The sequence below is a fragment of the Equus caballus genome, chromosome 1 (assembly GCF_041296265.1).
Source record: "Equus caballus isolate H_3958 breed thoroughbred chromosome 1, TB-T2T, whole genome shotgun sequence".
In the NCBI taxonomy this organism is placed as follows: Eukaryota; Metazoa; Chordata; class Mammalia; order Perissodactyla; family Equidae; genus Equus; species Equus caballus.
This window is the reverse complement of record NC_091684.1, coordinates 9,896,826-9,913,995: the sequence shown is the minus strand read 5'-3', so window position 1 is coordinate 9,913,995 and position 17,170 is coordinate 9,896,826. Positions and strand designations below refer to the sequence as shown.

The 17,170-nt window shown below is 43.1% G+C and overlaps 1 protein-coding gene across 2 annotated transcripts in view; it reads right to left on the bottom strand.

Moving 5' to 3' along the window:
• Positions 1–17,170, bottom strand: part of CPXM2 (carboxypeptidase X, M14 family member 2) — a 130,471-nt gene that overhangs the window by 33,432 nt on the left and 79,869 nt on the right. For both annotated transcript variants that reach the window (XM_014733353.3, XM_023637665.2), the window contains exons 5-6: positions 8,353–8,437; positions 7,247–7,397 (exon numbers count right to left, since the gene is read on the bottom strand). In XM_014733353.3, the coding sequence (XP_014588839.2) occupies positions 7,247–7,397; positions 8,353–8,437 (236 nt within the window). The remainder of the gene's footprint in view (positions 1–7,246; positions 7,398–8,352; positions 8,438–17,170) is intronic.

Here is a 17,170-nt window from a genome sequence, read left to right as displayed (position 1 = left end):
TCACAACTTTCAGTCTCACACATTTTGAGCAAATACATTTCCACTTGTCCACTTGTTCTGATTGAGTAAAGTTTTACTGCGAACCTATTAGGAGCCCAGACTGTAGGTAAAGAGATGCCCGAGATGCGAGCCCAGCCCTCCTGGGGCCGAGTCTAGACACAGCCGACTTGTCAGCCAAACTCCCTGCTCCTTCTTCCTTCTGTGGACAAAAGAATCCCATTCTCCCATGGGGAATCTATTCCAGATGGTTCTGATGGAGTTGCTTTGCCCAACACTCACAGGTATGGGCATGTGACCCAGCTCCAGCCAATTAAAACACTCGGTCCTCTGGCCACTGTCACTGGCTCAGAGATGATCCCAGCACTCAAGCGGGGCCAATCAGACGGCTCTCCTCGCAGAGCTACAGGAGGGACACCTCCCTCTGCAGGAGTCACTCAGACGGGAGGACGAGTCCAGTAATGGCCAACCTCCCTGTCTGGGAAATGGGAGTGGGGGACCCTGACTGCGCCAGGAAGGCTCTCAGAGAGTAGACCCCTCCTTGCCTGAAGCCACAGTCAGATCTACCCCTGGAATTTTCACTTATGTAAGCCAAAATTTTCCCCACCTTAGCTACTTTGAGTAGGACTTCTGACACGTCAAACAGAAGTCCTGACTGGTTCAGTCTGCAAGGCCTGTATCCTCACAGACGGAGCTTTGGAGCACCAGTCTCCTGCTTCCTCCCTGTGGTTGGTTTTATACGACGCCCTAGGTTCTAAAAACCAGCTGATTCCTTCTGGAACACCTCGCCTCCAGGGATAGACAAACTGCAGGCAGGGCACACGGAGCCTTTAAACCACTCTCCCCACCTTGCTTCCCTTATTCCACTACTCACAGCCCCGCTTTGCTCGAGCTGGTCTACTGATTATGTCTGTTTTGGGTTCAATCATTTCCCGCCAAAAAAAAGATATCCTGGAGTCCTAAGCCCCAGCACCTCAGAATGTGACCTTATTTGGAGAGGGTTTTTACAGAGGGAATCACAGTAAAATGAGATCATGGGAGCGGGCCCTATTTCATTATGACTGGTGTCTAAAAAAGGGGACATGTGAACACAGAGATAAGCCCGCAGGGAGAAGGCCATGTGAAGACGAAGGCGGAGACCGGGGTGAGGCATCTACAAGCCAGGGAACGTCAAAAATTGCTGGTGAACCACCGGAAGCCGGGGAGAGGCACGGAACAGCTTCTCCCTCGCAGCCCTCGGAAGGAACCAGCCCTGTTAACACCTTGATCTCAGATCTCTGGCCTCCAGAATCGTGAGATGATGACTTTCTTTTATTCTAAGCCACCAGCTTTAGGTCCTTTGTTAGGAAGCCCTAGGAATACGCTACACGCCCTGCCCATCCCGCCTAGTCCCTGCTGTGGACGCTCTCCGCGCCCATCCCAAATCAGGCACCAGATCACCACGCAGGGCTGTGTTTATAAGAACAGTAATAATCCCAGACCAAACCCTATTACTGGAAATCCCGAGCTTCTTGGACTGTTCTGCTTTGCTGTTTGCTGCTTTGGGGCTGGGATCTTGCGCGAAAGGAGCAGGTGCTCAGCCGGGAGAAGAAAGCCTTCCTTTGTTGGAGAGGCGGCTCGCCTGTAATCAAGAATCGCTGGACTCATGACTCCTTTGAAATGCTTTACCCAGAAGAGGCAAAGCCACGGAGACAGAGCAGATTAGAGGTTCCCTGGGATGGCAGAGTCGGATCAGGAAATGATTACTCAATGGGCACAGGGCATTTTCATGGGACAATGACCAAGTTCTGAAACTAGACAAAGCTGGTACTTGCACAATCTTGTGAATACACTCAATACCACTGAACTATATGCATGAAAATGATCAGTTGTATGTTATGGGCATCTCACTTCAATTAAAACAAAAAGCATTGGGACCAGCCCAGTGGCATAGTGGTTAAGTTCGCACATTCTGATTCGGCGGCCAGGGTTCACAGGTTCAGATCCCAGGCGTGGCCCTACACTGTTCATCAAGCCATGCTGTGGTGGCATCTCGCATACAAAATATAGTGGAAGATTGGCACAGATGTTAGCTCAGGGATAGTCTTCCTCACCAAAAAAAAAAAGACGCCAGCCTTGAAATGTTCTCTGAGGACTAAGGAAGACTCCAGAAGCACACAGTCATGGCAGATCTTCTTTACCTGCCACAAGTCCAGTCTCTCACCCAAGGAAATGCCCGCCACTATGGCCTGTGACCTCCCTAAGCCCAAACACCCTCGGCACAGACCCTGAGCACAGATGACCTGGTACTATATGCAAACTGAGCACCAAACCCCTTCTGCAAAGAGCTGGCTCCCTGATGAAAAGAAGTCACCTTTGTCTAGGCCCCATCTGATTGCTCTTATAACAGGGTCATTCCAAGAGGAACGGAGGAGAAGTGGGCCCCAGGCAGAGCCCACTTTGATCCTAACTCATTACTCCTGGTGAAAGCATTAAACCCACAGTTCTCTGTGGGCGCAGGCCATCGGTCCTTACGCCCTCACTTCATATAAAAGAAGTTATATGCCTGTTACTGCCTGATGTCTTCCCTCTGCTGCTTGCAGAAGTCCAGAAAACCCTCTGACTTCCTGGCAGATGCTACCTCTCCAGAGAGCCCCAGGGCCAATTTGCAGCCTGACTGACAGAAGAAACTGTCAGGAAAGACAGTTTTCAAGAGTGTTGCTGTTTTAACAGTTTCCCAAGATAATCAACATCGGGCAACTGGACCAAGAAGAGAAATCACACGTTTATTTAAACTCAGTAAGGGTGAGCTGCTTTCCGTCACAGAGGGGACAGGCTGTAGCCACCAAGGCTGCATCCCCCTGAACTCAGAGGGATTCACGGGGCAAAGATGCCCCACATGTCGCTCTCGCTACACTGGGAGAGCTCTGGGAACATCAGCTGTGTCCATCTTATCTCAGAATCCTTGGGCCCTGCCTCAGAACAGGTGCTCTGAAAGCGCTTGATATATGAATGAGTGATGAATGAACGAACAGATAGACAGACATTCCAACCAAGTTATTTAAGAAGGGCTGGTTATGAAAAAATAACACTTTCTAGGGCCCCGGGGACCTCCGAAAGGGGCCCACTTTATGCCACAATGCTATCATCCTAGAACCACGGCAGAATGGAGGGTAGGATGGAGGGAAAAACACGTGGTCAGGATTGAGGCTAATCACGGAACTGTGACATCTTTGGGTCGGTTAGTGTACAAGTTTCCCAGGGCTGCCATAACAAAGTACCACAAAGTAGTGGCTTCAAACAGCAGAAATGCATTCTCTCACAGCTCCGAAGGATGGAGTCTGAGAGCAAGGCGTCAGCAGGGCCAGGCTCCCTCTGAAGGCTGCCAGGGAGGATCCTGCCATGCCTCTGCCAGTTTCTGGTGGTTACCGGCCACCTGGGCTTGTGGCCGCATCACTCTAATCTCTGCCTCTGTCGGCACACAGCCTTCTCCCTGTGTGTCTTGGTGTCTCTGTTTTCTCTTTTCTTAAGGACACCAGTCACTGGATTTAGGGCCCACCCTAAACCAGGGTGATCTCATCTTAACTAATCACATATGCAAGGAGCATATTTCCAAATAAGGTCGCATTCTGAGGTTGCGTGTGCACATGAATTTGGGGGGCACTGTTCTACCCAGCGCAGTCAGTCACGGCACGCCCTGTACAAAGGCCCACCGGGACAGAACCACCCACCTTTCTGAACCGAGCTACTTCTGTACAGTGGTGGGCTTCCTGCCGTGTAGCCAAACCCAGGAAAGGAGTTTGAGATGAGATGGGAGAGAAATCTGTCGTTCCCCGCGTGACCTGCCCTCTCATCCTCAAATCTCAGAGCCCCCTGCACAAGGGGAGACTGGAGAGGTGGGCTGGTTTCTGGTTTCTGGAAAAGTAGAGGTTCAGCTCCATCAGCAAGTCACAAGAGCAGCTGGGTGGCCTGCACCCTATGCAGAGAGGACAAGACAAAACCAGGATGAGAAGAAATGAAACGTCTTCTCTCTCATCCACCCACCGTCCGTGGGGTCTGGTGGCCTTAGAAATGAGTCATCCACAGAACCAAATGGTCAAACCAAGGGAAGTAAAAGAAAGAAGGAGGGAAAGCGGGGAAAATGACATCTGTTCTTCACTCACCACTCGCTGGTGCTCTAAACTGATCATATTTGGGCTTCACAATGTCTAGGTCAAAGTCGCATGTTCATAACAGAAGCTCTGAGCAACATCGGGGCTCAAGCATCGCCATCCCCCACCCCAAAGGTCATTTCCCAAGACCTGGACACAGCCCTGTCACCCTGTGGGGAAATCCCATGCAGAGTTCCTGGGGCCCTTCCAGAACCAGGCAGCACACATTGCAGGGTTGTCTGCAACAGTGAAACTCCTGAAGACCACCCATGCTGTGATTTTGAAGGCGGCAGCCTGTGTCCTAACCTGCATCCTTCTTGATTAAACGGTTATCTTAAGGCTCTCCCCAGCTTCTGGTAAGTATAATCTTTAGTCCAAAATGGACAAGTCCATTCAAATTTGGAGAAGAGGACGTTCTTTTCCTTTTAAAAAATAAACAGTAATAAGATAATTTTTTGAATTTTAAAATTTTTAATTGTGGTAAAACACGCATAACATAAAATTTACCATCTTAACCATTATTGAGCGTATAGTTGAGTAGTATTAAGTATATTCACATTGTCGTGAAATAGCTCTCTAGCACTTCTTCATCCTGCAAAACTGAAACTCTATAACCGTTAAACAACCCTCCCCATTTTCTATTACTTTTGAGGTTTAAAAATCCTACTAATAACCATGACCTAGGGTAACTCATTTCCCAGTTCAAAACTTTCTGGAGACATTATTCATGAAGTCTTAAAAAGAATCACCACCTCCCTCTGCCCCCACCCGAGAGTTCACAGGAAGACAGAAGGACAGAACAAAGAGAGGCAGAAGTGAAGGTAAACGAATTTTTCATAAACAAGAGTTCCGGGAAGGACAGGCTGGGCAGCTGCACTCAGACCACAAGGGAGACCACAAGGTCACGTTGGGTTTGAGAAGCTGAGTTGATTGAGTCATCTCTGCCTTTGGCCTCAACTTGCACAAAGGAATTGTGCTGACAATGGCTCAAGGAGTAAGGTTCACTGATACCCACATGGACTTGGAGGCCCCTGGGTCGCCCCAAGCCCTCAGATGTGACCACCAACAGGTGGCATGCATAAAGACCACCTCCCTTCTGGGCAGACTGCTAAGTAACTTCTAGAAGAAAAACGACCCTATTAAATATTTGGGGTTGGAAAATAGAACCATTCCTAGCCCATACTTGAAACCCACCCAGATTTCACAACATAACTCTGCCTTTGTGAGTGTTTAAATTGCCTCCAGGACCTATCTTCAAACACAGACACACCAAGAATAACTTCACAGGGAAATATTTATTTCATGAGACACTCACAGGCTGCCCTTTGCCCTTTACCAACAACAGATGAATTCCTGCCCGCAGAGAGAAACCATGACCCCAGTCTTTAAAACAAGCAGATGGAGGCTGAGCTAGGTGACACGGGAGAGCGAGCCTCCTGGCCCAGCACAAAGGGGGCCTCGCTTCAGAGGCCCGCCTGCGTCTGCGCCTACAGACCACTGTGCTCAGGAAGGCCCAGCGGGCCTTGGACGGCAGCGGGCGGGGCCCGTGATTGCAATTCCAGGACTCCCCAGCCACAAAAGGAGGCCCAGATCCAAAATCAGGCAGGCCTTCAACACTCCCTCTGGGTCAGCCTTGAAAATGCACACAGCTTTTACAGCAGCAATCCCATCTATCACAACGCAATTTAAGCAATAATCCTATAATTTCAGCAACAATCATAGACACGCACAATGACGTAGAAACAAAGATGCTCATTGTGGGGTTCTTTATAGAATCAAAATATTGGAAACCACAGAATTTCCAACTATAACGGGCAAATTAAAAACATGGGGTTTTGTTCACGGACTAGGATAAAGCCATCCACAAGACAGATGGTCTCTAATAGTTTTTAAATGACATGAAAAAAGTTTTGCAATGTAGTAAGTCCAAATATATCACAAAGACTCTGTCTAGTGTGAGGGGAAGTAGGTAGGTAGATAGACTCATCTTTCTCACCAATACAGAGTGTTTTAAAAGCTCACAGGTGGCAAAGCAAGATCATAGATGGGATCGAGAGGAAAGCAATAAATGACATTAAATGTACTTCGAAAACAAAGTAAAGGTAAACTCATGGTGGGGGGTGATATGGCTACAGAAATAGCATGATGGAGACAGCAACACCTGAGAACTTCAGAGCTGCTGGTACCCTTCCATGGGCAGCAGTAGAGAGGCCTGAATCTCACGCTAGCCTAGAATAGTAAGGCCTCACTGGAAGAGAAGGTACGAGATAGAGGAGCCCAAGGCTGCACTCCTTGCTCCCTATGGCCCGAGTCTGGGTGGACAGGAATGTGGAAGCTCCTACAGGCCCTAATGGAGGGCTTTAGGAATGTTCTAGGGGCCAGCTTCTTTCCCTGGAGATGTCTGGTCAGGATGAAGAGGTTGCCGTCTATTATAGGCTCCATATGAGCACAAATGCATAGGCTCTGAAAGGCCAGACAGAGCCAACCATGAGGAGGATGACACCAGCCTGTCAGGTTCCAGCAAGGATCCACACGGCACATGTGAATTCAAGTCCCCTGCTTCCTGCCACCCTGAGGTCACCCCCAGATACCATCCAGTGAAAACAGGGCAAGGAGAATACAGCCTACAGAAACAGGCATTTACCCAAAGACACAGGCATCCAAGTGAAGCGACTTAAACAGGAAGAGACTATGTAAATGGTCAAGTTTAAAATTAGCTTCTACCCCTTCCTCTACCCACTGTAGTGGGAGCACTCAAGGACAATTAAATGTGTCACCAAAAAATTTTCATGTAATTTCTTTGCTCACTCTCAGTGGCAGTGTTGGGTGAATTTTCAACCTTGAAACCTGCATCACTGGAAAATCCCAGTAGGCAAAACCACACTTGGCATGTTACTCGATAGCCCAAATGTTCACAGTGTTTCTGGGTGGGATTATGGGAGATTTTTATTTATTTTCTTTTCTTCTCACCTATGTTTTCTAAATGTTCTACAATAGACATGGTATTTTTTTTTTTACATGAGTAAAAGATTGCTTGGTTTATTTTTATTCGCCTTGGCTAGGCACCTGTTCTCCACCAGCACTCCTACCCTGCAGGAAGAAAAGAAGGGCAAACTCACCTGGTAAAGGACAGCCAAGGATCTCCATCCTCATGCAGATGCTTCCGTTCTCGAACCAGGACTGCGGGTTGATGCGAATGTAGCGGGCCACGACGGGCACGGGCAGCTCGTTGAGAACAGGGATCTCCTTTTCACTGTTTCCTTCAAATATCTATTTACGCACAAGGGGAACAAAAGAGAATCTTTTAGAGCTTGACTATCCAGGGATAAGAGTCAGTAATTCGCTCATCCCCAAGATGTTACTGAGGAACCCCTAATGCATGCTGGGCATTGAGGGGGCAAAAGAAATGACTCAGGCCTGGCCCCTGCCCTCAGGAAGCCCCCATCCTATGGGAGGCAGGAGGAGGAGGAGGGAACTACTTAGATATCAGAGGTGAAATCTGTTAGTGCCATGGCAAAGAGACAGCCACAAAGCTCTGGGATTTCAGAAGGAAAGGACCAGGCAGAGCTTCGGGGAGGAGGTACCATTTGAATTGGCTTTGAAGGCAAACAATTTAGTTCTGTAAGGATGGGAGGGATTCTGGAGAAAAGGAACAGCAATGGATGGAGAAGCCCAGCGATGGGATTCAGAGGGAGAAGAGCAACTGGCTCACTTTAACTCGAACACAGGAGTGTGGGGGGGTGGGGGGGAGAATGAGAAAGAAGGTTGAAAACAGAGACTGCAGTCAGACTGCGTGAGACACTGGGGACCATGTTAGGAACACGCAGTTGAGAACCTGAGGAAGACAGTGACGTAACCAGAACGGGCCAACCTGGAGGGAGTCACAGAGCTGAAAGATCGAGGTCATTAAAGAAAGTTGGGGGCTTTTGTAACTGAATAGCTGTGAGGGCCCAGCACACACCATGTGCCGCGGATCTTCCAGGCTGACCTGAGAGTTGTGGAAGAGACTGCAGCTCAGCAGCTCTGAATTTTACATTAGCCCTAAACACGGGCCGCTTGAGCTTCAGGGCATGGAAGCGGTGGCCATTATCCACCAGACTCTGTGGCTGGTTTGAGTTACCACAGAATCAGTAAACTCCAGGTGCAGACACTGCCCGGGCACACATTGCCTCCCTTTGCAGAGCCCCACAGAGCCAGGCACCGAGGTTAGAGGGAAGAGACTCACCATGTCCCCAGATCCATTCTTCACAGTGGCCCATGTGTGGCTGTCATTGCTCACCATAACCTTATAGGAGGTCACCCAGTCACTCCTAAGAGAAAATAAAATGTCATTGGGACCACACACTTTAAAAGGTTTACCTTTTCCACGTGGAGGTATAGCAGTAAGGAGAGTGGGCGCCAGAGGTAGACAGCACTGGGTCACACCGTGGCCCCACTGCTCACTGTGACCTTGGCCAGGTAACTGACCAACCTATGCCACAGTTTATTCACCCACAAAATGCAAATCATAAAAGTGCCAAGCTTAAAGGATCAATGTGAGCATTCAATGGTTTAATATCCTTTAAACACTTAGGACAATGCGTGGCCCATAACAAGCACTAATGTTGGTCACACACAAAGATATACAAATACTCTCATATTTGTTTATATTGAATGTTTACATCACACACAGGAGTAGCTTAATGGAGTTCCATGTGGAAAAGTAATCTCAGTAAAAGGTGCAAGTGGGTCTAGAAATTTCATTTGGAAAACTCACTTGGGACCATAATAGACTAGTTCCCATCAACCACAAAAGCAACAGCTTGAATATCTACAAGACGCTGGGTTTCTCCTTGGCTGTCTGAGCCACGCAGACAATCCCCCACCGCCAGCCACCACCCAGTGACAGCTGGGCCCGGAGCCAGAGCCCTGTCATCACGTCCTACTGCACAGAAATTACCGAGGGTAAAACCACCATAATTTGACTTCCCAGAGTGGAGGTCAATTTGATAGGCTTGGCAAAAACACAACTTTCATGTGGAAAACACATTTTTTTCCCCTCTGCTGCAGTTTTTTTTAGGACATTAATTGTTAAGCAATATAGAAAAGTCTTCCTGAGCATCTTTCTTCTTGATTTTTAAAATACTGGAACTAAGCACCCATTTACTAATCTTTTCGGTCATTCTGCCAGCTGAAACATTTGGAATCCTTCTTTTCCTACTGTGAAATCTCTATGGACTCAGGAACCACATATAACCCAATAAGGTTCTGAGTTTCTAGTCTGAATCAATACTGTCTAGTTAAGTTTGTTTAGAAAGAACAGCTGGGTCTATGCATTCTGGTTCATCTGATTGTCGCGAAAATTATTCTTAGGTGTTTTCATCCGTGCTTGGAAACAAATTCTCCCTTTGAACCTTCTCTCTTTTCCTCGCTCCTTCCCACCAGCTTTGTCTGAACACCTGCTGAAAGCGGGAATCTATCACACCACACAGTCCTCCTGGAGGGTTCCAGGCCTGAGCCCACGCCTGCAGATGCAGACACATTAAGCGCGTCTGTTGAAAGGCACCCCAGCAACAGCTCATGTCCTCTGCGCTGGAAAATTATCCTCACCCAAAATAGCAACTTGTTTCCCACGTTCAAATAATTTCCAAATGACTTGTGACTGCTGTTCGTTTTGCCGTCTGTTTTCAGCTGATATGCCCCAGGGGCTTCCGGCAAGGCAGTCTGCAGAGGTGAGGGCCATCTCCCACGGAGATGGAGGCAACATGTTTAGGAAACCTCTCAGTCAAAAGAAGCACACCAACAATAAGAGAGGGGAAGAAAGAAAAATTAAAATAAGTTCTCCAAAGAGAGAGAAAAGGAAATGGAAGCCAAGCAACAATTTCTCAAACTTAAAAAAAACACACAGGCACAAATCCACTCCTTAGGTTTGAATGGTAATTGTTTACATGGCTCAGCTCTCCTACATGGCAGCCCAGCATCATACCCGTCTGCCAATTTCGCCTCCCCTCTTAATGTCTCAGTGACATCAAATTTAACTTGCCCCAAACCAAACATTTCAAACCAACCAACCTGGGGTCTAACAGAGTCCGTGCCTCAGAAAAGGTACTGCCATCTACCCAGGGGAGCCAAAATCCCAGAGTCATCCTTGGCACCCCTTTCCCTCCCTCTCCTATATTGAATCCATCACCAAAGTCTGTCAATTTTACCTCCCACATCTTTCCAGAATCTATGCAACTCTCCATCCTCACCGCCACACCCCCGGCCCATTTTCTCAGGCCAGGACTATTGCAACTGCCTCCAACTAACTGGTCTCCTGCATTTAAACGGCTGTCCAATCTATCCTGCAATCAGAGGCTTACTTTTCTAATGAAACATTATCCTGTCACCCGCTACTTAAAATATCACTCTTATCCTAGTAGTGAGCCAAAATCCATATGATGTTCTACAAGACCCTAGCTTACCTCGTTTTCTGTGCTCTTTCTTTCAATTCCTGATACCAATTATACTCTCCTGCCCTTGTTCATACCATTCCATCTGTCTGGACTCCTCTTCCTCTCTCGTCCCCTTTCTGCCTCTAAATTATTTAGACCTCAAGTCTCATCAGGAAAGCCTGTCCAAATCCTCCAGTCTAGCCAGCTTCTTTTCTCATATGCCCCTTTCTTTCATAGTTTACTTCCATTTGTAATTTTATACTCATTTCTAGAATCATCTGATAAGTGTCATTATCCCCCAGTGGAGTATACACATCTCAGAGACGGAGGAAGGAGAGACCACGGTACTTTGGAGAACCCGAAAGGAAGCTGACACTCCTGGAGGCCAGGGTGGGGGACAGGGCAGCAGAAAGTTTGATTGAGTTCTTCCAAACATTTAAGAGAGAAATGGCACTTTTCCTTTAAATCCAGAAAAAGGAAAAGGGGAAGCATTTCTCAATTATGAGTTTGGCATAAGCTTAATATCAAAATCTCATGAGGACAATACAAAAAGCAAAATTACAGAAAAATTTCTTTCATAAACATAGACACAAAAAACCCTAGGCTGCATATTACCAAGTTGAATTCAGGAATATGTAAACAGGATCATACATCACCATCAATGGGGATTCATTCCAGGAATACGAGTGGTTCAGCCACAACTGTAACCACTCAGTATAATTCACCACATAAACAGAGCCAAGAAGAAAAATCATACGATCATTTTGATAGATGCAAAAAAGGCATTTGAAAAAATTCTATAGCCATTTGTGTTTAAAAGAAAAAACCTCATTAAACTAGAAATAAAGAGGAATTTCCTTAATCTGAAGAAAAATATCTACATAAAAGCTATGGTAGAGTATAGCCAAACGCCTTGCAGTAAGGGGCCCAGCACACACACTGCAGAATCTGCGTGGAGCTCCTGCAGTGACTCCAGAACTTGTATGTACTGACATTTTAAGAACTAAAAGGTTTTATAATATGAAAAAAAAAAATCCAAACAAGAGGAGCTGCACATTCTGCTGCTATAACATTAGGAGGTGGTTTGATAGAAGCTGAAAGACTTTATTCAGTATTTTCTGAACATGGACCTGCTATGGACCTGTAGCAACTATCTCAAACCCAAGACAAATGTGAAAAATCAATACATCTTGATGTTTTCTTAGAACTCTGAGACAAGTATAAAGAATGTATGTCTACTGATGTTGGCTCTGGCATAGTCAACCAGCTGAATAAGTGCCAGGAGCTGCAGACCTCCAGACTCTCTCATTATGTGATAAAGAATGAACTCATATGTGATTAAAATATAAGCAAACAAATAAACCAACAGGAAAAAACCTGACTTATAGCAATGTGTCACTGATGTGCAATAGGAAAATAATAATATAGATGGTTCTGGGTCAATTGGAAGCCCATAAAGAAAACAATGTATTTTGATCCCTACCTCACACCGTGCAATAATTAACTCCAGATGGACTGCAGATCTACATGGGAAAGGTAAAGCAATAAAGCTTTTAGAAGAAAATATAGGATATACAGATGTTCAGTTGTAATAGTTGTCCAAATTAACTGTACCTATTTACACTCAGGAGGTTTTTTTGCTGAATATATACATTATTAATATCTTCTCCAGTTTGTGTCCTCCTTTTCCTTCTCTTTAGGGTATCTTTAGATGCAGAGAATTTCTTAATCTTTATATAGATCAACTAACCATTTTTTTCTTTACACTTTCCAGCATTTGTGCTTTTTTCAATAAACTTTTGCCTTCTGCAAGATCATAAAGATATTCACCTATGTTTTCCAATCTTGATATTGGTAGTTGATTTTTTCACTCTTTTCATGATCAGCCATGAGTTTATTAATTTTATTAATCTTTCAAATAATCAATTTTTGGTGCTGTTTACTCTCTATTATGTTTCCTACTAGATTGAACCATATGAAACTACCATTTTTATAGAGCAAAATGGATCAATATCAGCAATTTCCTAAGCCTCAAATTAATATTTTATTAATTGCTACTCTGATCTTTAGTATTTTCTTCTTGGCACCTTCTTCAGGTTTAATGTGCTGTTCTTTCTGTATGGTTTCTTGAGATCACTGATTTTCAGTCTTTCTTCTTTTCTAACACATGCGTTTAGGGTTATAAAGCTCCCTCTGAGCACTGTTTTAGCTCCATGCCATAATTTTGATATGTCATATCTTCATTATCATTCAGTTCAAAATATTAATTCCCATTGTGACTTCTGTGATCATGGACTATTTAGGAGTATAATTTTAAGTTTCCAGGTACTGGAGATTTTCTGGTTATCTTTTTATTACTTATTTCTAGTTTAATTCCATTACAGACAGAGAATATACTTTGAATCAAGTCGCTCCCTTGACATTTGTTGAGATTTCTTTTATGGCTCAGCATATGGTCAATTTGGGCTCATGTTCCACGTGCACTTGAAAATAATGTCAGTTCTGTAATTGCTGTGAGCAATGCTCCACACAGAATTTTGATCAAATGTATTAATTGTGTTGTTCGGATCTTCTGTATCCTTAATGATTTTTTGTCTGCTTATTCTATCAGTTATAGAAAGAGTTGTGTAAAAGAATAGCAATTGGATTGTGAATTTGTCTCTCTTTATAGTTCTCTCAATCTTTGCCATATATATTATTAAGCTACGTTATTGAGTGCATACAGATTTAAGACTGTGCTATATTACTGGTAGATGGACTCTTTTATGATTACAAAATATCCCTCTTTATCTCTATCAATGTTTCTTAACTTAAAGTCAACTTTGTCTGATATTAGATTAGCAAATCCTGCTTTGTTCTGGTTAGGGTTTATATGATATATCTCTTTCCATCCTTTTACTTTTAACCTTCTATCTCCTTAAATTTAAAGTGTGTCTCTTGTAAATTAGCAGACAGTTCCGTTTTCTGGGCTTTTTCTTAAATACAGTCTGATAATATTATTCTTCTAATGGAGAACATAGTTCACTTAAGTGTAATGTAATTACTGCTATATTGGATTTACATCTACCATCTTAACCAACTGTTTTCTATTTGACCCATTTGTTTTGTTTTCCTTTTTTTCTCTTTTTTTTTTGCATTTTATTTGATAATCAAATATTCTCATTATTCTTTTCCTCTTTATTAACCAACCAGCTACACACTCACACTATCCTTTTCCTAGTTACCTTAAAGATTACAACATGCATCCTTGAGTTGCTAGTCTTATTCAAATTATAATTTCTACCACTTCCTTGAGAATACTAGAACCCCACAACATTTTAAGCCCATTTACCTCTTTATCTTTTGCACATTTTGGAATTGATTTTTAATTCTATATATATCTTAAATTTCAGATGACATTACTGTTACTGTTTTGTACAGTTAATATCTATCAACTTACTTATATGTTATTTCCGGTACTCTTCCTTTAGTTTTGCATTTCCATATTTCCATCTGCGGTCATTTTGTTTCTCCTTGAAGAACTCCCTTTGATAATTTCTTTTAAACCAAGTATGCTTACAATAAACTTTTTCAGTTTTTACTGTCTGAATATGGTTTTATTTCCTAGTCAATTCTGAATAATTTTGCTAGGAATTCTGGGTTGACATTCATTTTCTTTCAGCACTTTAAAGCTTTGGTTCCATTGGCTTCTGAGTCACTGTTTTATTTATAAACATACATGCACATTTTGAAACTACTGTTGTCACATTTAGTAAATGTACAATAAGAGTATGAGTAGAGAAATGTGTGGTATTTTAGCTTAAATCCAGCATTGTTGTTTACTAACTGTATAAACTTGACAAGCTACCTGATGTTTCTGAAAATAATAAGGACATCTACAAGCAGGTTATACATTAATTCATCAGTTGAGAGATGCAATAGTCCACTGGTTAAGATCTCAGGCTTTGAGAGCAAGAAGCACAAACCGAAACCCTGGTTCTTCCATTTACTAGCCCTGACCTGTGTGAGAGTCATGTGACCTCTGGGCTCCAGCTGTAGGACAAGGTAACAAGTCTATGTTTTTGCACAGTGAATGAGGACTGAATGAGGTAATGCATGCAGAGTCTGAGCATAGTGCCTGGAACATAGTAATTACTCCATAAATCTGAGCTCTTAATAAGAATAACACTATCATGATTAACAAGCAGTCAAAAGCTATACCAACACATAGGATTACCAGTTGAACTGTAAATATAATTCATATGCTCCCTCCAGACACTTTTAGGGAACGTCTTCAAGCTCAGGATTGATCATCAAGCTTAACCCTTTATACCCTAGTAAGGGTAACAATCAGTGGCAGCCATAAAGAAATTAAGAATTAATTAATTAAATCTTAATTTAAATGAAGAAGCTTGATAATTCAGGATGACAGAAGAGATACTTGCCAATCAGTAATGCTGTGGTAGGACTGAACTGTGCCTGAAAGATTAAAGCAACACAGAATGTGTGAAGTCCTGCTCCCAACCCTGCAGCAACTATAATAAAATATCATGCCAGGCTCTGAGAATACAAAGGTAAATTAGATATGATCTCTTTACTCAAGGCTTTTACAGGTGAATGAGGAAGACGGAGAAGTACACTTGAAATTTCAAGAGAATGTGATTAAACGCTGTGAAGAGGCAAGTGCAGGGCATTGTGAGAGCAGAGAGAGAGAGAGAGAGTTTATGACTCAGAGGAATGAAGGAGGCAGGGGGCAGGTTAGTGCATGCAACTCACCCCTTATCTAACATAAAAGCTGCATATTTTATTCTTTCGTGACAGGCATATCCATTGTTATTAGAGAGCCAGCCAGCTTCAAAAATTGGAGCTAGAATGGCCATATATCCTGGTCTCCTAATCCTCAGGGAAGATTTGAAATTCACGGCACTTTTGCGGCTTTTTTCCACTTCCCTCACAGAGATTTTTCCACATCACAAAACCACCTTGACATTTAATTCTTTGTGACTGGAGGTTTCAACTCAAAGCAATGCAGCCCAAGGAAAGAAGTATTTGCGCCAAAGACTTCCTGACTGCAGAGAGAGAGAGGCTGCGCTGCCTCTCCTCTGGGCTCCAGCCAGCTCCCTCACTTAAAACAAAAACAAAAATAAAACACAAACCAAAAAAAAAACCCTACCCTTGTATGAGACTACCACACTTCCTACCAATCCAGCCTTCCTTCAGATCAGACAAACAGAGAAGCTGGGATACAAAGAAAAACATTGGAACACATTTAGATATTTTACTACATGAGGTTACTTTGGTTTAAATAAAAACCAAGGCTGTCCACCAACAACAAAATGGCGGACTAAATGCTTCCAGAGCCTTCTACTGCAATACAACTACATCCTGGTTATGCTAGAACAAATGAGCTTTCTAAAGCATCTGTGGGTTTGCAAGCAAATAAAGGAAATTTCCAAGGAAAAAAATGGCTGTGAACCCCCCACAAATGAAGAGTGAATAAACAAAACAGGCAGAGTTGCCTTAGGAAAAAAATGCATATAACAGTACTAGAATCAAAAAACCAAGCCTGGGGACCATTAAAAGGTAAAGAAGTTGAACCAGGGACTTCTTCCTTCACCCTCAAAAGGACTGAAATAGTTTCAGAATAGTAGCATCAACTTGGCTCCCAAAAGAAGCACTTGCACATCCTCTCTAAAGAAAGGAGTCTTCAGTTAGGCTTTCAGAGGTTTCCCTAAGTTCAATGACACAGGAACACATGATTTTAAAAAATCATAAAGCACACAAGAAAACATTCTCTATGAGAAAGAAGCAGCAGAAACAAAAAGCAACAAATTCAGATTCCAAAGAACTTAATTGTCTGCAAAGAAAACGCAAAAGAAAGGAGGAAAACTATTAGACTTGGTAAAAGAGTTCAGCAAGATGACTGGACATAAGGCTACTATACAAAAATTAATTACAGTTCTACAAACCAGCAGCCAAAAATAAGGTACTTAGAAATAAAATGAACAAAAGATGTGTAAGACGTTTATGGAGAAAACTTTATTGAAAGACATTTTAAAAGACATAAAAGTGGAGATCCATACCATGTTCATGGATAGAAAAATATTGTAAACAGGTCAATTCTCACCAAAAATTCCAAAAGCATATGAAGAAAGTTGACAAACTGATACTAAAATTCATATGGGAGAAAATAACCAAGATACTTTATGAGAAGAAGAAACAGTTGGGAGAATTGTCCTATCAAGATATCAGGACTTATTTTAAATCTTTAGTAATCAAGACACAGTGGTAATGATGGAAAAATAGATAAATTTATAAATGGAACAAAATTGAGAGCCCAGAAACAGACCCATGCACACACATAAACTTGATAGAGATGTCTTGCATATCAATGGGAAATAAATAAGTGGTCTCAAGGCAACTGGATATTAATAAAAAAGAAATTGAAATTGGACCCTATATTTCACATTTTTCACAAAAAATCATTACTGAATGAATTAACTAATTAAATATACGAAGTAAAACCTAACAAAAATTAAAGAACATATAGAGAATTGCTTCATAACCATGGGGAACGGAAGGATTTTATGTGTAAGACACAATTAGTCTAACCATAAAAGATGAATAAATTGAATTACATTAAAACTAAAA